This window comes from Homarus americanus, unplaced genomic scaffold (genome assembly GCF_018991925.1).
Source record: "Homarus americanus isolate GMGI-L3 unplaced genomic scaffold, GMGI_Hamer_2.0 scaffold41027, whole genome shotgun sequence".
Lineage (NCBI taxonomy): Eukaryota > Metazoa > Arthropoda > Malacostraca > Decapoda > Nephropidae > Homarus > Homarus americanus.
The window spans coordinates 2,777,356-2,800,669 of record NW_024745073.1 but is presented as its reverse complement, the minus strand read 5'-3'; the positions used below and the strand labels follow the sequence as shown (position 1 = coordinate 2,800,669).

Sequence of the window (23,314 nt, the reverse complement as noted above, 5' to 3'; positions counted from 1 at the left end):
ACTCTAAAGGGACAGAGGACCACAGGACTCTCTAATGGACCACAGGACTCTCAAAGGACCATAGACTCTAGGACCACAGGACTTCTAAGGACCACAGACCATAGGACTCTAAAGGACCACAGGACTCTCTAAAGGACCACAGGACCATGACCATGGGACTTCTAAAGACCACAGGACCACAGGACTTTCTAAAGGACCACAGGACCACAGGACTCTTAAAGGACCACAGGACCACAGGACTCTCTAAAGGACCACAGGACCATGGGACTTCTAAAGGACAACAGGATCATGGGACACTTAAAGGACAACAGAGTCCGCAACTACCAAAGGACTCTTAAAGGACTACTAGTATGAGCGTCGGACTCCACCTTGCAGGAGGTCCTCTGGGGGCAGGATGGTGATGGCACTGAGGGCGGCCTCCTCCTGACACGGGGATCTTGGCGCCCACGAGTCGCTCCCCACCCACAGGAAGTGACCAACCTTTCCCTGCCCTCACGCTGCCAGTACACGTCTGAGGGCACACCAGAGGGCGGTGATTGAGGAGGAGTGAGTGAGTGAAGAGTTAGGGGTGGTGAGGAGTGAGTGAGTGAGTGAAGAGTTAGGGTGGTGAGGAGTGAGTGAGTGAGTGAGTGAAGAGTTAGGGTGGTGAGTGAGTGAGTGAGTGAGTGAGTGAGTGAGTGAGTGAGTGAGTAAAGGTTCACCATCAAGTGAACTACCATAAAATAAGAGAATGATGATGATGATGGTGTTGAAGCCTGTGGGAGATGGTGAAGTGGTGATAATGGTGCTACAAAAGACACCACATTCTGGTGTGATGATTTAATGGTGAAATAATGATGAGTAAACAGTAAAACAGTGGTGATGAAATGGTGAAAATATATTACATACAAAATAAAACGACATTAAAGGTCCTATCAATATATATAGAACCAAAAATCTGTAGTGATGATAGATGGTGTTATATGTAGTGATGATGGATGATGTTATAAAGTGATGATGGTGGTGTTATATGTAGTGATGATGGATGGTGTTATATAGATGATGGATGGTGTTATATGTAGTGATGATGGATGGTGTTATGTAGTGATGATGGATGGTGTTATATGTAGATGATGGATGGTGTTATATGTAGTGATGATGGATGGTGATATGTGATGATGATGGATGGTGTTATATGTAGTGATGATGGATGAGTTATATTTAGTGATGATGGATGATGTTATATGTAGATGATGGGTGGTGTTATATGTAGTGATGATGGATGGTGTTATATGTAGTGATGATGGATGGTGTTATATGTAGTGATGATGATATATATGTAGTGATGATGATGGGTGGTATATATGTAGTGATGATGGATGAGGTTATTTAGTGATGATGGATGATGTTATATGTAGTGATGATGGGTGTTGTTATATGTAGTGATGATGGATGGTGTTATATGTAGTGATGATGGATGGTGTTATATGTAGTGATGATGGATGGTGTTATGTAGTGAGTGATGGATATATATATGTAGTGATGATGGATGTTGTTATATGTAGTAGATGATGGATGTTGTTATATGTAGTGATGATGGATGTTGTTATATGTAGATGGATGGTGTTATATGGTGATGATGGTGGTGTTATATGTAGTGATGATGGATGGTGTTATATGGTGATGATGGATGGTGTTATATGTAGTGATGATGGATGGTGTTATATGTAGTGATGATGGATGGTGTTATATGTGTGATGATGGATGGTGTTATATGTAGTGATGATGGATGGTGTTATATAGTGATGATGATGGTGGCGTTATATGGTGATGATGGATGAGGTTATATTAGATGATGGATGATGTTATATGTAGTGATGATGGGTGGTGTTATATGTAGTGATGATGGATGGTGTTATATGTAGTGATGATGGATGGTGTTATATGTAGTGATGATGGATGTTGTTATATGTAGTGATGATGGATGATGTTATATGTAGTGATGATGGATGTTGTTATATGTAGTGATGATGGATGTTGTTATATGTAGTGATGATGGATGATGTTATATGTAGATGATGGATGTTGTTATATGTAGTGATGATGGATTTATTATATTTAGTGATGATGGATGATGTTATATGAAGTGATGATGGATGGTGTTATATGTAGTGATGATGGATGTTGTTATATGTAGTGATGATGGATGTTGTTATATGTAGTGATGATGGATGTTGTTATATGTAGTGATGATGGATGGTGTTATATGTAGTGATGATGATGGGTGGTGTTATATAGTGATGATGAATGAGGTTATATTTAGTGATGATGGATGATGTTATGTAGTGATGATGGGTGGTGTTATATGTAGTGATGATTAGACAATAAATAATAACAGTTTAAAGCTAAAAAAATATAATTTTGCTGTACCGTTGTGGAAAAACATGGTGGAACTTACATACACCGTTAATGAACTATTGATGGAAGAAGAAGTTTTGGGGACTGAACAGTGAGACAATGTGGAGCCTCCCAGAGGGTGGCGTCCTACCGTGGCAAGCGAATGAGCCGCCCGCACCAAAGTATGATAGCAAGTGTCATGATCTAAAAACCCCAACCAACCCGATCCGACACACCCAACCCGACCTGACCAGTTAAACCACACAGAGGTTGAAAAGGATGAAATGTTAAAGTTCAACTGAGCCACTAACATGGTCTACCCAAACATTATCCGCCACTACTAAGGTCACAAGTGGCTGTGAACGAGCAATTCTGCACCAAAGAATGAAACAGTGGCTGAAATCAACATGACTCACTCGGACAGCTTCCAGGCAGTGACCTCATTCAAATCTGTTGATACAGTAATCGACCAGGACCAAGCAGTCCAGCACCCAGAATTCCTTAATTCTTTGGAGCCCGCTGGAATGCCTCCTCACCAGCTCACTCTCAAGATTGGAACTCCTATAATGCTAGTAGAGAATAAAGAGCACTTATATTTACGTCTTGGTAACCCACCCACCCCCTCCTCCAGGTGTCAGGTGAAGGCAATTACAAGTAAGTTTGTCCTTCTATTGCACACACACACACACACACACACACACACACACACACACACACACACACACACACACACACACACACACACATCTAAAGCGTGGGAACGGTTATCCTGATTATCCTGATGGCAGTATTATCATGGCGACTCGAGTCACTGAACGCATATTCACGAGCGTAGCATGAACAGGGCCATTAAGACTAATAACCTCCACTAGCAAACCGGAGAAACCCACCCTTGACAGACCGTACCATTACACTGAAGTTCCACGGATATGGTATGATCTCCCGTCTATACTGCTATCCAACGTCATTTCCCTAGCTAACAAGTTTGACGAGCTGGCAACCACAGTCAGGTCAGCCGCCGCTTGCATCGTTGCCATATGTGAGGCTTGGCAAATTGTGCCTGAAACGTGTCATATTGAGGGATATCAACTCTTTCATCACCTTCGTTCACATAGACGCGGAGGGGTGTTGCCCTCTTCTGTCAAGATGACCTACGCCCGCCACGCCTGGATGTTCAAGTCCCAGCAGATGTGGAAGCATTATGGGTACGTGCTGTGCCACGGGCCCACCCGTGCCACACTGCTTCCATCATAATTTGTGTGGCATACCATCCGCCTCGCTCACCCACCAGAGACACTCTTATCAATCATCTCATTACCACCTCAGACCACCTCAGAGTTAGGTACCCATGTGCCAAATTAGTATTATGTGGGGATTATAATGAAATTGACACCACTGATATCCAGGACCAGCTGTCACTATCACAAGTTGTGAACTTCCCCACACACGGTCAAAATACCCTTGACCTTATCTTAACTGACTTAGCAGACCAGTACCAACCACCTCAACCAATGCCTCCTATTGGGTGTAGCACACACTTATCAGTGCTCTGGTCCCCAGCTGCCACTCCCACTAAAAGTACAGAGACCCTACATCAAGACCTACAGTTCGATTACTGACTCTGCAGTGCGCCTCTTCGGGCAGTGGATAGTTCACCATCCCTGGACTGAAGTACTTAGCGTGGATGACGTGGAAACCAAATGGAAAAATTATATTAACACCACCACGGAAGCTCACCACCACTTCTTCCTCGAGAAGTCCGTCAGATCTCACCCAGCTGACTTGCCCTGGATCACACCTCGGATCAAAAGACTTATGCAACAGAGAGAGAGAGCCTTTCATCTCAATGACCACATCTGCTACAGGTCCCTTCGCAACCGAGTCATCCGCGAAATACGCACTGCAAAGAAGTCCCACTACCCAACCAAATTACAACACCTGCAGCAGACCAACATCAGTCAATGGTATGGTAAGCTTAAAGAACTCTGTGGACTAAACAATAAGACACACCCCCTCCCCTTCCTTAGCCATCTCACTAATGTTGACGCAGCTGAGCAATCAAATAACCATTTCGCTACTATATGTCAGACGCTCCCCCGGCTTGACACAACCACTCTCCCTGCTTACCTACCAGCCCCCCTTCCCACTGACTTAGTAGAAGAATTTGAAGTAGCAAAACGTCTGGACAAACTAAAATTAAAACGCTCTACCACCCCCATTGACTTACCAATGAAACTCTTCAAGGAGTTCTCCCCGGAGCTTGCTAAACCCCTATGCTCCACCATCAATGCTTCTCTCAGTCAAGCCAGATGCCCAGCTGACTGGAAGACCTCGTATGTATCACCAGTGCCCAAGTCAACCAGCCCACAATCCTTAAATCAGCTACGACCTATTGCAATCACCCCAATACCCAGCCTAATCTGTGAAAGTTTTGTGTTCGACTGGGCTTATGCTGATATTGCAGGAGTCGTAGACCCTCAGCAATTTGGCAATATGAAAACTTCCTCCACCACTCACTGTCTTGTCAGCTTTCTCGATTACATATACCGCCATCTTGAGAAACGAAAAACGTCTGTCGCTGTCGCCTTCATTGATTTCACTAAAGCATTCGACCTAGTCGACCACAATATAATCATCAATATAGCTATTGACCTCGGGCTTCGGAGAAGTCTTATACCATGGCTTACAGACTTCCTCAGTGACCGACGCCAAGCTGTACGCTTCCGAGGGGCTGTCTCCACCTTTCAGTCACTCACCTGTGGCGTCCCCCAGGGCACCAAGATGGGACCACTCTGCTTCCTTATGCTTATCAATGATGCCCTAAGAGAAACCCCTGCTCGCTGGAAATATGTCGACGACTCCACCATTGGGATCAGCGTCAACAATTCTGCTCCTGACTATACCGCCCTTCAGGTTATTGAACAGATCTCCAAAAACTGGGCCACCAACAACCACATCACCATCAACCATACCAAGACCATGGTTATGCACATCAGCCTCTCCTCCGACATTGTCCCTCCTTCCATTACTTTGAAGCCCCTAACACTCAGGTTGTAGATTCCTCCAGCTCTTCGGCGTCTGTAGACAACAAACTAAATTGGAAACAACACGTCAGTGAAGTTGTCAAATCCTCCAGTTTCCGTCTCCACCTCCTCCGCCGACTTCAAGTCCCTCGGAGTTCCTGCACCCGAGCTAGTGGTGTTCTCAACATTCATACTTCCCAAGCTCACCTATGCACTCCCTACCTGGTCTTCCTCCTAAATGCCACACAACGTAAACACCTAGAAAAAAAGAAGAAGAAGTGCAAAAAGAGGGCATGCAAGATTATTCTCTCCCTTCCTACTCACATATCCAAGCGCTCATCACACTGACCCTTTCGACTCTCACTGACCATCACCGGCCTCATCTGCAAATTTGGTAGCTTCTGCACCATCCTCAAACACCGCTCCTTCTGCCCTGAGATCCCCCTACTAGCCGGAGAATTGCTGTTTGACACCACAACCGCATCAGCCCATACGTGCACGAACACAGTTGCTATAGAACAGCAGTCCCAACCATTGTAAAAATTATTAATAACTTGTAATAAACCAGTGTATTCCTCCCAGTAAACACTACTCCTTGCACTGTCACTATGTTGAAATGAACTGTGGTTTGAGCTTTTCCCCATCTAGTTATTATATATCTTATTTGTATCACTTATGTTATTTGTATATTATTTGTAAATCAAACCCATTCCCCCAATTATGTAACTGTATATTTTCGTAAGGTCTTGCAATAAACCGTTAATTATTATTATTATTATTACACACACACACACACACACACACACACACACACACACACATACACACACACACACACACACACACACACACACACACACACACACACACACACACACACACACACACGCACACACACGCGCACACATACATACACACACACACACACACACACACACACACACACACACACACACACACACACACACACACACACACACGCACACACCACTCCCCACTGATACCTGATACTAACACACACAGTCCAGGGAGAGAAGACAGTACACAGTGTCTCTCGCTTCTCTCTCTCTCACACCTAGAGATGAGGAAAGTTCTCTCACATGTCTCTTCTTTAGATGAGAGATAGTTGTACTGTATCTCTCACCCTCCCGGCCTTCACCACAGTAGAGAGCATTGTATTATCTCTCACCAGTTTATCACAATGGGAGACGTAGCATCTCTCTCTCTCTCTTTTTTTTTTAAAGCATAACTGCATTAGTAACACGAGTGCAGTGGAGGAGTGGTGGGGGGGGGGGTTGGGGGAGAGGTGGGGGAGGAGGAGGTGGGAGGGGGGGGGTGAGAAGGGGAGGGGTGGGGAGAAGTGGTGGGGGGTGGGGAGAGAGGGGTGAGGTGGGGAGGAGGAGGTGGGGAGGGTGGGGTGGGAGGTGGTGGGGGAGGTTGAGGTGGGAGAAGTGAGGTGGGAGGTTGGGTGAGAGAGGGGTGGTGGGAGGAGGAGTGGGGAGGTGGGGTGAGAGGGTGGTGGGAGAAGTGAGGTGGGGAGGTGGGGTGAGAGGTGAGGTGGGGAGGAGGTGGTGGGGAGGGTGGGGTGGTGAGAGGTGAAGTGGGGGAGGATGAGGTGGGGGAGGGTGAGGTGGGAGGGGTGAGGGTGGGAGGGTTGAGGTGGGGAGAAGTGAGGAGAGAGAGGAAGGAGAGAAAATTTGGAGAAAGAAAAAAACGATGAATGATGGGAGACGAGGCTGAAGTAAACAATTTCACACACACACACACACACACACACACACACACACCACACACACACACACACACACACACATGTACCTTCCGAGGCTGTCTCCACTTTCAGTCACTCACCTGTGGCATAAGGCACCAAGATGGGACCACTCTTTCCTTATGCTCATCAATGATGCCCTAAGAGAAACCCTGCTCGCTGGAAATATGTCGACGACTCACCATTGGGATCAGCGTATAATTCTGCTCCCAACTATACCGCCCTTCAGGATTTGTGACCAGTCTCCAAACTGGGCCACAACAACCATGTCAATCAACCATACCAAGACCATGGTTATGCACATCAACCTCTCCTCCGACATTGTCCCACCTCCTTCCATTACCCTAGGTCCGAACACACTCCAGGTTGTAGATTCCACAAGCTCCTCGGCGTCACCATAGACAACAAACTAAATTGGAAACCACACGTCGTGAAGTTGTCAAATCCTCCAGTTTCCGTCTCCACCTCCTCCGCCGACTCAAGTCCCTCAGGTTCCCACACACAGGCTCCTCAGTGTATACACAACATTCATACTTCCCAAGCTCACCTATGCCTCCCCCACCTGGTCTTCCTCCTAAATGCCACACAACGTAAACACCTAGAAAAAGTGCAAAAGGGCATGCAAGATTATTCTCTCCCTTCCTACTCCACATATCAAGAAGCGCTCCACTGACCCTTTCGACTCTCACTGACCATCACCACGGCCTCATCTGCAAATTTGGTAGAAAGCTTCTACACCATCCCCGACACCGGCCCTACTACCACCTGAGATCCCTGTCAAAATTGCTGTTCGACACCACAACCGCATCCAGCCCATACGTGCACGAACTGATCGCTATAAGAACAGCCCAGTCAACCATTTGTAAAAATTATCAATAACATGTAATAAATCAGTGTATTCACTCCCAGTAAACTGCCCTACACTGTCACTATGTTGAAATGAACTGTAGTTTGAGCTGATCCCCATCTAAGTTACTATATGTCTTATTTGTGTCACTTATGTCACTTGTATATTATTTGTAATTCGTAACCCATTCCCCAAATATGTAACTGTATATTTTCAGCCTTCTGGCTGTAGCTCTTTCAATAAACCGTTAATTATTATTATTATTATTATTATTATTACACACACACACACACACACACACAGGTAATACGTAACCTGATTAGATAAAAGTAAGACAAACAGACAGAGAAGGAGACAGTGAGACGGAAAGAACAAAAAACAGGTGGGTGTTGGCAGAGAGACAGAGAGAGACAGAGAGAGACAGAGAACTAAGGAGGCTTTCAGGAGAACTTATGACCTGCTGTGTGAGAGAGAGACGGTGTATTGTACCTCACTAACACACAAGGAGGTGGTGGTGTGTGGTGATGTGTGATGGTGATGTGTGGTGATGTGTGGTGATGTGTGGTGGTGATGTGTGGTGATGTGTGGTGGTGATGTGTGGTGGTGATATGTGGTGATGTGTGGTGGTGATGTGTGGTGGTGATATGTAGGTGTGTGGTGGTGATGTGTGTGATGGTGTGGTGGTGGTGTGGTGATGGTTGAGGTGATGCTGGGGTGATGGTGTGTGGTGATGTGTGGTGAGGTGGGTGGGAGATGTGTGTGATGTGTGGTGTGTGATGGTGTGTGGTGATGTGTGGTGAGGTGTGGTGGGGTGGTGATGTGTGTGTGTGGTGGTGTGGGGTGGGGTGTGGTGTGTGGTGGGTGATGTGTGTGATGTGTGGTGATGGTGGGGTGATGGGGTTGATGGTGGTGGTAATTAGGTGGAGTGGTGGTGGTGGTGTGTGTGTGAGATGATGATGATGATGATGATGATGATGATGATGATGATGAGCTTTGAGGACCATCACTTTGTTCAAATATAGATAATGATACTGGTCACTATGAGAAATATATGTACACACACACACACACACCACACGCACCACCACACACACACACACACGCACACATACACACGCACACACACACACACTAAATTATTCAAGGAACCTAGTGTTAATTCACGTAAAGTCACAACACATTTCTTACTGTGTCCCACCACGACTACCACGACTATCACCACCACCACGACTACCACGACTATCACCACCACCACGACTACCACTACCACCACGTCTACCACCACCACGACCACCACCACCACCACCCGACTACCACGACCACCACCACCACGACCACGACCACCACGACCACCACCACCACGACTACCACGACCACCACCACCACGACTACCACGACCACCGACCACCACCACCACCACCACCACCACCACGGCCACCACCACCACCACCACGACTACGACCACCACCACCACGACCACGACCACCACGACCACCACCACCACGACCACCACCACCACGACTACCACGACCACCACCACCACCACCACCACCACCACCACGACCACCACCACCACCACCACCACGACTAACACGACTATCACCACCACCGACTACCACGACCACCGACCACCACCACGACTACCGCGACCACCACCACCAGACTACCACGACCACCACCGACCACCACCACCGACTACCACAACGACCACCACCACCACTACCACCACCAGACTACCACCACCACCACGACTACCACCACCACCACGACCACCACCACCGACTACCAATAAACTACCACCACCACCACACCGACCACCACCACCACCACGATCACTACCACCACAACGACTACCACCACCACCACGACACCACCACCACCGACTATCACCACCACGACTATCACCACCACCACGACTATCACCACCACCACGACTACCACCACCCACTCTACCACCACCACGACTACCACCACCACCACGACTATCACCACCACGACTACCACCACCACCATGACTATCACCACCGACTATCACCACCACCACGACTATCATCACCACCACGACTACCCACCACCACGACTACCACCACCACCACGACTATCACCACCACCACGACTACCACCACCACCATGACTATCCACCACCACCACGACTACCACCACCACCACGACTACCACCACCACCACGACACCACCACCACTGACTACCACCACCATTCCTAACTATATAATAATGGTTTGCCCTCTGTACAGGATGGCCGGCCCAAGGCCACCTAGGCGTGAATTTGTTTAAGGTGAGAAGCTGTCGCCAACACAACAACCACACCCTGAGTTAACGAGCTGCATGACCCAGTGTTTAGGTGTGAAGCTGTGTGCCAACACAACAACCACACCCTGAGTTAACAGGCTGCATGACCCAGTGTTTAAGGTGTAGAAGCTTCGCCAACACAACAACCACACCTGAGTTAACGAGCTGCATGACCCAGTGTTTAAGGTGTAGAAGCTGTCGCCAACACAACAACCACATCCTGAGTTAACGAGCTGCATGACCCAGTGTTTAGGTGAAGCTGTCGCCACACAACAACAACCTGAGTTAACGAGCTGCATGACCCAGTGTTTAAGGTGGAAGCTGTCGCCAACACAACAACCACACCCTGAGTTAACGAGCTGCATGACCCAGTGTTTAGTGTAGAGCTGTCGCCAACACAACAACCACACCCTGAGTTAACGAGCTGCATGACCCAGTGTTTAAGGTGTAGAAGCTGTCGCCAACACAACAACCACACCCTGAGTTAACGAGCTGCATGACCCAGTGTTTAGGTGTAGAAGCTGTCACAACACAACAACCACACTGAGTTAACGAGCTGCATGACCCAGTGTTTAAGGTGTAGAAGCTGTCGCCAACACAACAACACACCCTGAGTTAACGAGCTGCATGACCCAGTGTTTAGGTGTAAAGCTGTCGCCAACACAACAACCACACCCTGGGTTAACGAGCTGCATGACCCAGTGTTTAGGTGTAGAAGCTGTCGCCAACACAACAACCACACCCTGAGTTAACGACTGCATGACCCAGTGTTTTAAGGTGTAGAAGCTGTCGCCAACACAACAACCACACCCTGAGTTAACGAGCTGCATGACCCAGTGTTTAAGGTGTAGAAGCTGTCAACACAACAACCACCCTGAGTTAACGAGCGCATAGCCCAGTGTTTAAGGTGTAGAAGCTGTCGCCAACACAACAACCACATCCTGAGTTAACGAGCTGCATGACCCAGTGTTTAAGGTGTAGAAGCTGTCGCCAACACAACAACCACCCTGAGTTAACGAGCTGCATGACCCAGTGTCAAGGGAATAGTCCGGGAAGACCGGACAACTCACCAACTGCACTGGCTAACCATTAACCCGGAATACGATCCGCAAATCGATTAACATCCAGGTCCCCAATTACTGCTGGGTAGACAGAGGCAATTGACGTAAAGAAACTTACCCATAGTTTCACCCTGCCCGGGGATCGAACCCGGGTCCCCTCGCTTGCGAGGCGAGCATGTTGACCATTACACCACAGGTCTACTACGCGTTCTACCGCCACACCAACTACTACCACCACCTGGAGGAGACAGGAATAAAAAGCAGAGAGAGAAAAATAGAAAGACAGACAGACAGACAGACAGACAGACAGTGATATAATACGCACTAAGGTGGATAATCCTCAGTGACAGATAGCAATATACACCCACTAAACCTTGCCATTAATAACCAGACCTCACCTTCCTGGGTGATTTATCTCCGTGATTTATTGGCGACTTGTTGGCGATTCATTGAGGATTTATTGAATATTCATTGAAGGTCTATCTCCGATTATTTACTGGTGGTTTATTGGAGATTTATTATGATTTATTGGAGATTTATTAAGGATTTATTGGAGATTTATTAAGGATTTATTGGAGATTTATTAAGGATTTATTGGAGATTTATCGGCGATTTGCCAGCGATTTATAGCTAGCGTATTACGGAAAAGGTGGCGATTAACCATTTAGTTCGAGCAATTTATGGAGTTAATGGCGATTTACGGACAGGTATATAACGACCTAACAGCAATTAATGTTTAGCGATTAATTGGCGATATATTAAGGGCGATTTATTGGGTAAATAATAATTGGTTTCTTGGCGATATATTTCACTATTTATTAGAGAAATACTTAGCGATTAATTCGCGATTTAACTAGCGATTAATTAGCGATTTAACTAGCGATTAATTAGCGATATAACTAGTGATTAATTAGCGATTTAACTAGCGATTAATTAGCGATTTAACTAACGATTAATTAGCGATATAACTAGCGATATACCGAACGATTAATTAGCAATATACCTAACGATTTATTAGCGATATACTTAGTGATATATTTTGACTTATTGGCGATATACTTAGCGATTAATTAGCGATATAACTAGCGATATACCGAACGATTAATTAGCGTTATAACTAGCCATTTATTATTGTCGATATACCTAGTTGTCAATTAACGATACATTAAGAGCGATTTATGAGCTATACAATTAGGGACAATTAATGGGCGATATATTTAGAGTAATTATTTTCTGATTTGTAATTAAGGTGATTAGGAATGCAATTTATCCTCAACAAATGTGTATAAATGTGTATGACTGCTATGTGTGTTTGTGTATGGTGTGGTTGTGTGTGTATTATGATGTGGTTGTGTGTGTATGGTTGTGTGTGTATGGTATGGTTATGTATGTATGGTTATGTATGTATGTGTATGGTTGTGTGTGTATTATGATGTGGTTGTGTGTGTATGCTATGAGTGTGTGATATGAACTTGTGTGCGAAAGATCTCTTACCTGTACCTGTACCTATACCTGTACCTGTACCTATACCTGTACCTATACCCGTTCTATACCTGTACCTGTATCTATACCTGTACCTGTATCTATACCTATACCTGTATCTATACCTGTACCTGTATCTATACCTGTATCTGTATCTATACTTATACCTGTACCTATACCTGTATCTATACCTGTACCTGTATCTATACCTGTACCTGTATCTATATACCCATAATTCCGTACCTATACCTATATTCCATACCTGTACCTGTATCTATGTTCTGTACCTCCTGTATCTATACCTGTACCTATACCTACCTGTATTCATACCCCACCTGTATTCATACCTGTATCTGTACCTATACCTGTACCTTATATCTGTACCTGTATCTATACCTGTACCTGTATCTATACCTGTACCTGTATCTATACCTGCACCTGTATCTATACCTATACCTGTACCTATACCTGTACCTGTATCTATACCTGTACCTGTATCTACACCTGTACCTGTATCTACTTCTGCACCTGTATCTATAACTGTACCTGTATCTCCATATTTATGATACCTGCACTGTATCCATACCTGTACCTGTACCTGTACCTGTACCTGCATCTATACCTGTACCTATACCTGTACCTACCATCTGTACCTGTATCTATACGTGTACCATCTATACTTTATACCTGTATTTATACCTGTACCTGTACCTGTATCTATACCTGTACCTGGTATCTATATCTGCACCTATACTGTATCTATACCTGTACTCACCTGTACCTGCATCTATACCTGTACCTGTATCTATACCTGTACCTGTACCTATACCTTGTATCTATACCTGTATCTATACCTGTACCTATCTGTACCTGTACCTGCATTATACCTGTACCTGTATCTATACCTGTACCTGTATCTATAGCCTGTACTCATACCTGTACCTGTATCTATACCTGCACCTGTATCCATATCTGCACTTAATTTGTATTAAAATTCCTGTATCTATACCTGTACCTGTCTATACTTGTACCTGTATTTATACATGTACCTATATCTATAACTGTTCTGTATTCACCTGTACCTGCACTCAGTTCTGTATCTGTACCTGTACCTGTATTTATACTGTTACGAACCTCCACCCAGCACTACGAAGCACGCCATCTATTGTCCTGATCTACCCACCTAGCACCACGAGCAACGCCATCTAGGGACGAGACACGAGTATGACTCGTCTTAGTTACCACCTGAGGTTTCCCTTCTCCCATCCTGGTTGTTGCGTCACCTCCTCAGTCTTCTTTGTCAATTTGAATTGAGGAGAGCACTGGTCTGGAAGTGACCACAGGATCATCTATCCTCTAAACCTAGTGCAGTGACTACCTACCGTCTCTACAATACTCAGCCTTACTCGTCAGCCATCTCAGCTCCTCACTTAAGTACTCATTATCCTGTATTAACTCCCCACGTCCACTTGCTTCTGAGATTGTTTTATGTTTATTAATATGTATATACTGTTAATGTTTAGGTTGTTTATATGTAATTTATAAGCTGAATATTTTGTTATGGATTTATGTACTCTATTATATACAACGAAACTCGCATCCTTTGTCTACCTTTAGGTCCGATTGTCTTTGTTTTTTTATTGTTGTTACCTGTTGGGATCTGGGGTAGCGTAACTATATTCTAAATCCCCAACTCAAATAACACCTGTACCTGCATCTACACCTGTACCTGCATCTATACCTGCACCCATACCCGTATCCACACCTGCACCTGCATCTGCACCTGCACCTGCATCCACACCTGGACCTGAATTTATACCTGCACCTGCATCTACACCCTGCACCCATACCATACTTCTGTACCCTGTGTATCTACACCTGCACCCATATATCCACACCTGCACCTGCATCCACACCTGCACCTGCACCTGCACTCTGCATCTGCACCTTGCACCTGCATTTACACCTGCACCTGCATCTATACCTGTACCTGTACCTGCACCCATACCTGCATCTGTACCTGCACCTGCATCTGCACCTGTACCTGCATTTACAACCTGTACCTGCATCCACACCTGCACCTGCATCCATACCTGTACCTATACCTGCATCTGTACCCGTATCCATACTCCAGCACTGTATCTATACCTGCACCTCACATCCACATCCATACCCCCACCTGCATCATGCCCTGCACCTGCATCTACATGCCTGCACCAGACCCACCTGCACCCACACCCATATCCATCTGCACCTGCATCTGCACCTGCACCTGCATTTCTGCATCTGCACCCATTCACACCTGACCATCCATACCTGCACCCATACCTGATCTGATCTGCACCCATCCATACCTGCACCTGCATCTACACCTGCACCCACACCTGCACCTGCAACGCACCTGCACCTGCACCTGCATCTACACCTGTACCTGTATTCATACCTGCACCTGCATCTATACCCACCTGCATCCATACCTGTACCCATAATCTTTGCACCCATACCTGCACCCATACCTGTACCTGCATCTATACCTGTACCTGTACTTTACACCTGCACCTGCATCTACACCTGACCCTACACCTGCACCTGTATTTATACCTGTGCCCGTGCATCTATACCTGTACCTGCATTTCATAATGCATCTGCATCTACACCTGCACCTGCACCACACCTGCACCCTGTACCCATCCAAATCTGCACCTGCATTTACACCTGCACCATCCACCTGCACCCTGCATCTGCACCCATACCTGCACCCATACCCACCCATACCTGTACCTGCATTTACACCCACACCTGCATCTACACCACCTGCATCCATACCCTGCACCTGCATCTACACCCACACCCACACCCACACCTGCACCCACACCTGTCCTGCACCTGCATCTACACCTGCACCTGCACCCCACACCCATAATCTGCACCCATACCCACCCATACCCACCTGCACCCACACTGCACCCGCATCTACACCTGCACCTGCACCTACACCCATACCTGCACCTACACCTGCACCTGCACCTATACCTGCACCTGTATCCACACCTGACCTGCATCCACACCCACACCCTGCATCCACACCCACACCTCACCCACACCCTGCACCTGCACCCACACCTGCACTCTGCACCCACACCTGCACCTGCATCCACACCTGCACCTGCATCCATACACCCACACCTGCATCTATATCCACACCTGCACCTGCACCTGCATCTATACACCCTACCCTGCATCCACACCCACACCTGCATCCACACCCACCCATCCATACCCACACCCTGCACCTGTAACCCACCCATACCCACACCTGCCCACACCATCTGCACCTGCACCCAACCTGCATCCACACCTGCACCTGCATCCACACCCATACCTGCATCCACACCCACACCTGCACCCACACCTGCACCTGCACCCATACCTGCACCTGCATCTATGCACCTGTACCTGCAACCCATACTGTACTCCATATACCTGTACCTATATTCCATACCTGTAATTGTACCTCTATATCCACCTGTATCTATACCACTACCTGCAATTTGTACCTGTACCTGTATCTATACCTGTATCGCCTCTATTGCCTGTTCTGCTGCCAACCTTCTCCAACACCAACAGAAGGAAATATATTTCATGGCAGAACACACATGCTAGAGACGCTTTTATCAACCCAAAAGCTTCTGATGCTGAGCTCCACTTAACGTTACTTTCCGCCACTACAGTCTACTTAACGTCACGGCTCCATCCCATCCCACCCACCCTCTATCTCTCTCTCTTCAACTGCTCTTACTCTGAGTTGAATTATATTTCATTGTTTTATATATAATCTGACATCTGTGAAGGGTAATGTTGTGTAGGTGGTGTTGTTGTACACACACACACACATTATATATACATACATACATACATACATACATTCATGTTCATACATCATACATACATACATACACACCGCCTCTAGGACTCATATGTTTGTTGTTACATTCGCTCCACAGCAGACCTCTACATACCTGACCACTATTCCACAGAACTCTACCTCCTCAACCCACAAATCACAATCTCCCCAACCACAACCCACAAATCACAAACCTCCCAACTCACAACTCCACAACCAGCAACCTCCTCAACTCACAACCCCACAAATCACAACTCTCCTCAACTCAACCCACAAATCACAACTCTCCCCAACTCACAACCCAAGAATCACAGCCTCCCCAACCCACACACAACCATGCACAACTCTCCTCAACTCACAACCCACAAATCACAACTCTCCTCAACTCACAACCTCACAAATCACAACTCTCCTCAACCACAACTCAATAAATCACAAATCTCTCTCAACTCACAACCCACAAATACACCTCCTCAACTCACAACTCCACAAATCACAATCTCTCAAATCACAACCTCCCTCACAAAAAAACTCTGACTTTGATCTTTTAAAATTGGTGGGTCTGAAGTTGTTGTTGTTGTACTTGAAAACTTTTTCAAGATTCTTTTCCTAGTGAGGTGGAGGGGTGAGATGAGGGAGGGAGGTGGGAGGGGAGGTGGGAGGTGGGGGAGGGGAGGAGGTGAGGTGAGATGGTGGGGTGAGGTGGAGGTGAGGGGTGGAGGTGAGGTGGGAGGGGGAGGTGGAGGTGGTGGGGAGGTGAGGGGAGGGGGGAGGTGGGTGGTGGTAGGTGAGGTGGGTGTGGGTGGGAGGGTGTGGGTGGTGAGGTGAGGTGGTTGGTTGGGTTAGGTGAGGTGAGGTGAGGTGTGGTGGAGGTGAGGTAGCTTGGGTTGGGTTAGGTTAGGTTAGGGTGGTGAGAGGTGGTGTGAGGTGGTGAGGTGAGGAGGGTGAGGAGGTGAGGAGGTAGCTTGGTTAGTTAGGGTCCATACATTGTGGACACACTGATAACATCTCCTATACACAGAATGATAATGAAATCCAACTATATTTTCTTTTAAAACTTTCATCTCAACACCCAACCGCCTCCCACAGCCCTTCATCAATCTCCTTCACCCGCCATCAACCCCAGCCTTCATCAACGCCCACAGCCCGTCATCAACCCCTAGAGCCCCATCATCAATCTGCCTCACCGCTCATCAACCCCCACAGCCCTTCAATCAATCTCCCTCACCTGCCCATCAACCTCCACAGCCCTCATCAACTCCCCTCACCCGCCTATCAACCTCCACAGCCCTTCATCAATCTCACCCGCCTATCAACCTCCACAGCCTTCACTTAATCTCCCATCACCTGCCCATCAACCTACAGCCTTCATCAATCTCCCATCACCTGCTCATCAACTCCACAGCCCTTCATCAATCTCCACCTGCCATCAACCTCCACAGCCCTTCATCAATCTCCCATCACCCGCCCATCAACCCACAGCCCCCCATCAACCCCACAGCCCCCTCAATAACCTCCACAGCCCTTCATCAATCTCCCATCACCCGCTCATCAACCTCCATGCCCTTCATCAATCTCCCATCACCTGCCCATCAACCTCCACAGCCCCCCATCAACCTCCACAGCCCCTTATCAACCCCCAGCCCTCCATCAACCCCCACAGCCCCCTTCAACTAACCCCCACAGCCCTTTCATCAATCTCCCCTCACCCGCTCATCAACCCCCACAGCCCCTCATCAACCCCACAGACCTTCATGAATCCCCACCCCATCATGAACCCCCACAACCCCCTCCTCAATCCCCACCCCCATCATCAACTCCCACCCTTCCTCCTTGTCCAAGTTTTCTACAGTCAAGACTCATCACCATACACCTCTCTCTCTCTCTCTCAGGTCTCTGTGAGGATGCAACCAATAAATAATCTTGACTTTGTATAAACCAACAGTTCAGGAGGACGATATTGAACCTCCCCAGCACTTGTCTCTGTTTCAGAGGGTGTGTTGCAAGGTCTTCTTTCTATGAGGGCTACTGCACTCTCTCTCTCTCTGTGGATATTTTAATTGCATCCCAAGTGAACCCCCCCACACACACACACACACACACACACACACACACACACACACACACACACACACACCTCACACCTGCTAGAGCGAGGATGCGAGCCCCACAAAACTATAATAAATTAATCCAGTTGTTGAGCTAAAATGAAGCAATCTCAGCTTCAGTGAACGACGGACGTGTGGAGCTTACGTTGCTGTACCTAGAATCAGTTTCGCACCTCAGTGAACTGCAGAGGTGGGGAGAAGGTAAACCAAATGAACCGAGTTTCATTACATAGTGAACCGACGATATGTATAGGGAAAGTCTGAATTTATGAACCGAATGAACCGAGGTTGTTTGTTTCTATGTAGGGATGAGTTGAAACAAGTGAACCAGTTTTGATAATTCAGTGAACCCTGGCCATGTTGAGCCTTGAGATTCTGTGGTTCCTTGAAATCAGAAGGTTCAGTGGTCGATAATGAATGAACCATATGAAGCCAATACTGACTCTGTGAACTGTGGATATATTTAGTCTGGAGAGGGGGTCAGATCTATATAACTGAACCAAATTAACTAGTTTTAAAGCCTCAATGTAACCGTGATGTATGGTTCTATGGGGGGCAATGCGTTTGAAACTACCAGAGAACACGGATTCGTAAATTAATGGACCGTGTTTGAGTGAGTCTTGGGGCGAAGTGAACGAACTTGTTATGATGGAAGATAAATATAACATTCAATTAATTCCTGATTTGTAAAGTGTAAGTTAGGATTACTTGAATATTAACTTTTTAAACTTATTTCACCTAAAGATTAAACTATCCTAACGCTACCAGAGAGGTTAGTTAGTTAGTGTTAATTTAAGAAAGGCTGCATTTACGTTAGGTCAGCATTAAGTTTGGTTAGGTTGGGTTGGGTTAGGTTAGTTTATAGTGGTTCATGTTAAGGTAGATAAACTTGAGGCTAATTCAGTGATCCAGGTTACAGCCTGAGGGGGGGGGACGTGACCTCCAAAGGAAAAATTACAGACGGGGAGCAGAACTTGTCAGCTGTCAAGACTACAGTACTTGATGTAGAGGAAATAAAAAATGAAAAACGCGTCAATCGACTGTCTGTACAAATGAATGTCATGTTCCGAGCAGTCAAACCAAATATTGGTTTGGTTAGGTTAGGTTAGGTTAGGGTTAGTTGGGTCCCATTAGAGGGTTAATCAGGTGAAATAAGCTGGTCTATTCTTCAGGTGATCCAAGGCTTATGTTCTATGAGGGAATCTAGAGGTACAGTCACAAACACACAGTCATTACAACACACACATACACACACACACACACAGTCATTACAAACACACTAACACACACACATAAACACACACACACACACAAGAGCAACACACAGACACACCCAACACAGTCACAACACACACACACACAGCAACACTCACTCACACACACCCAACACAGTCAATACAACACACACACAGGCAACACTCCACTCACACACCCAACATACAGTCAATACACACACAGCAACACACACACACAGCAACACCACACACACCCAACACAGTCGTCACAACACACACAGCAACACCACTACACACACCCAACACAGTCACAACACACACACACAGCAACACTCACCACACACCCAACACAGCCAGACACACACACACACAGCAACACACACACACAGCAACACTCACACACCCAACATAACACACACACACACAGCAACACTCATCACACACACCCAACACAGTCATTACAACACAGCGAAGAAACACCACAAGAAGGGTCAGTCTGGTTGAGAGGCAGATTCTTAAAACTTCCAACGTTAGCAAGTTTTTCTTCTCGTCAAACTGGGAAGAACAAAGATGGTTTCTGTCAGGTAAAGTCTCAAGTTTATTTAGTCGCTGTTGACCACCAGCCCCACGGCACGACACAGACTCCTATTAAAACTGTGACACAGACTCCATATTAAAATGACACAGACTCTATTAAACAGACACAGACTTATTAAAACTGCGACACAGACTCCTATTAAAACTGCGACACAGACTCCTATTAAAACTGCGACACAGACTCCTAATGCTAAACAATGACTTCTATTAAAACCATACAGACCTATTAGTGCCATGACACACCCCACAGTTGACTCTATTAAAACTGGGCCATTCGACACAGACTCCTATTAAAACTGTGACACAGACTCCTACAAAACTACGACAGACTCCTATTAAAACTGCGACACAGACTCCTATTAAAGCTACGACATAGACTCCTTTGGTTTGTATTAAAACTGCGACATGACCTCATTAAAACTGCGACACACTCCTATTAAAGATGACACACCCTATTAAACTGCGACACAGACTCCTATTAAAACTACGACACAGACTCCTATTAAAACTTCCACGACCTGAACTCTGTTAAAGCCACGACACAGACTCCTATTAAAACTGCGACACAGACTCCTATTAAAACTACGACACAGACTCCCTATTAAAACTGCGACGCAGACTCCTATTAAAACTGCACACAGACTCCTATTAAAGCCGACACAGACTCCTATTAAAACTATGCGACACAGACTCTATTAAAACACGACGCACAGACTCCTATTAAAACTGCGACGCAGACTCCTAAAACTGCGACACAGACTCCTATTAAATCTTACGTAAATACCGTGAAGCGTGGCCGGCCTGTGTGTGTGTGTGTGTGTGTGTGTGTGTGTCTGTGTGTGTGTGTGTGTGTGTATGTGTGTGTGTGTGCGTGTGTGTGTTTAGAAATGCCAGAGTTGTGGAAAAACGTTCTCACAGATTCTGACTTACTGGTATTTATTTCCATCAGCTGCCCCCCACTCTCTCCCCACTCACCACCCCTTACTCTCCCCTCCAGACCCCTACTCTCCCCTCCGCCACCTCTACTTTCTCCCCACTCCTACCCCTACTCTCTCCCACCCCTTACTTTCCCCACTCACTTCCCTCCCCCCCACTCTCCCACACTGCTTGCTCTCCTCCTGCCCCCGCTCACTCCGCCACCCTCTCTCCTCCACCCACCACCCCCTCCACCTCTCTCCTCCGCCATCTCACCTAAAATATTACCACGCGCGGTTCAGGCCATGAAGTTTTGAGTTACAGGAATTTTAGGGTCATGGTAATAAAATTATGAGCATAAAGTTTTTTGGGGACCATGGTATTGGGGCCATGGAAGTTTTTGGGGGTCATGGTAGTTTTTTGGGACTATAATTTTCTGGGGTCTTGAAAGTTTTTGAGGCCATGAAGTTTTGGGATCAAAGTTTTTAGGACCATGGAAGTTTTGGGAGCCATGGAAGTTTTTGGGGCCATGGAAGTTTTGTGGGCCATGAAGTTTTTGGGACTATGGAAGTTTTGGACATGAAATTTTTAGATAAGTTTTGGGTCATATGGAAGTTTTGGGGGTCATGGAAGTTTTTGAGACCTGGGATTTTGGCATGAAGTTTTTATTATATGAAGTTTTTGGGGACTAGTTTTGGGGCCATCGGGGTTTTGGGGTCATGGAAGTTTTGGGGCCATAGGTTTGAGGGCCATGGAAGTTTTGTGGACCATGAAGTTTTTTGTGGGCCATGGAAGTTATTGTGGGCCATGGAAGTTTTTGTGAGCCATGGGTTTGTGGAGCCATGAAGTTTTGTGGACCGTAGGTTTTTGGGACCATGGAAGTTTTGAGGGACAAGTTTTTGAGACCATGGGTTTTAGGGGGAGCCTGTGGAAGTTTTTTAGACCATGGTATTTTAAGGGACATGGAAGTTTTTAGACCATGGAAGTTTTTGAGGGGCCATGGAAGTTTTTGGGAGCCGTAGGTTTTTGAGGACCTGTTAGTTTTTAGAACGAGAATTAAGTCTCGGGATTTTAGGACATTGAAAGATAGTCACTGACAGTAATGGTCGTAGGGAGATCCGGTCCCTTGAGCCTCTGTCCTTTGAAACTTTCTGGGGCAAACTTTTAAGGGTGATACTTTAAGGGGTGAAACTTTTAGGGGTGATAGCAGGGCTTTAAGTTGATACTTTGGGGTGATACTTTGGTGATGTAAGGGTGATACTTTTGGGGTGATACTTTTGGGTTGATATTCTTTGGGGTGATACTTTAAGGGTGATACTTTGGGGTGATGCTTTAAGGGTGATACTTTGGGGTAAAAACCTATAATTAAACTTTCTGGGGAATTGAAACTTTAAGGGCTGAAACATTAAAGGGGCAAGCATTAAATTGAAACATTAAGTGGTGAAACATTAAGTGGCAAAAACATTAAGGGCAGATCGCAAAAACATTCTGGGATGAAAATATTCTTCCTGTAAAACATTCTTGCCTATAAATCCCTACCCGTTAAACACACTCTCTCTCGTAAACCAAACATCCAATACTTTAAAACACAACAAATAAACTAGGAAAACAACTTAACCTCGGAATCGAATAACAACAAACAAACAAAGAAGCAAACAAATTCTTCTTTGAAATCCTCAACTAAAACAAA

General features: G+C 46.3%; 1 protein-coding gene and 1 non-coding gene across 2 annotated transcripts; one reads left to right on the top strand and one right to left on the bottom strand.

The window, feature by feature from the left end:
- The first annotated feature begins 261 nt into the window (after positions 1–261).
- Positions 262–18,446, top strand: LOC121878489 (leucine-rich repeat extensin-like protein 5). Its single transcript, XM_042384746.1, has 2 exons — positions 262–348; positions 17,859–18,446. Exons 1-2 carry the CDS (start codon positions 262–264, stop codon positions 18,444–18,446), a joined length of 675 nt encoding a protein of 224 aa, XP_042240680.1.
- Positions 11,510–11,583, bottom strand: Trnaa-cgc. Its single transcript has one exon. It is a non-coding gene; the product is annotated as a tRNA-Ala (tRNA).
- Positions 18,447–23,314: the final 4,868 nt, after the last annotated feature.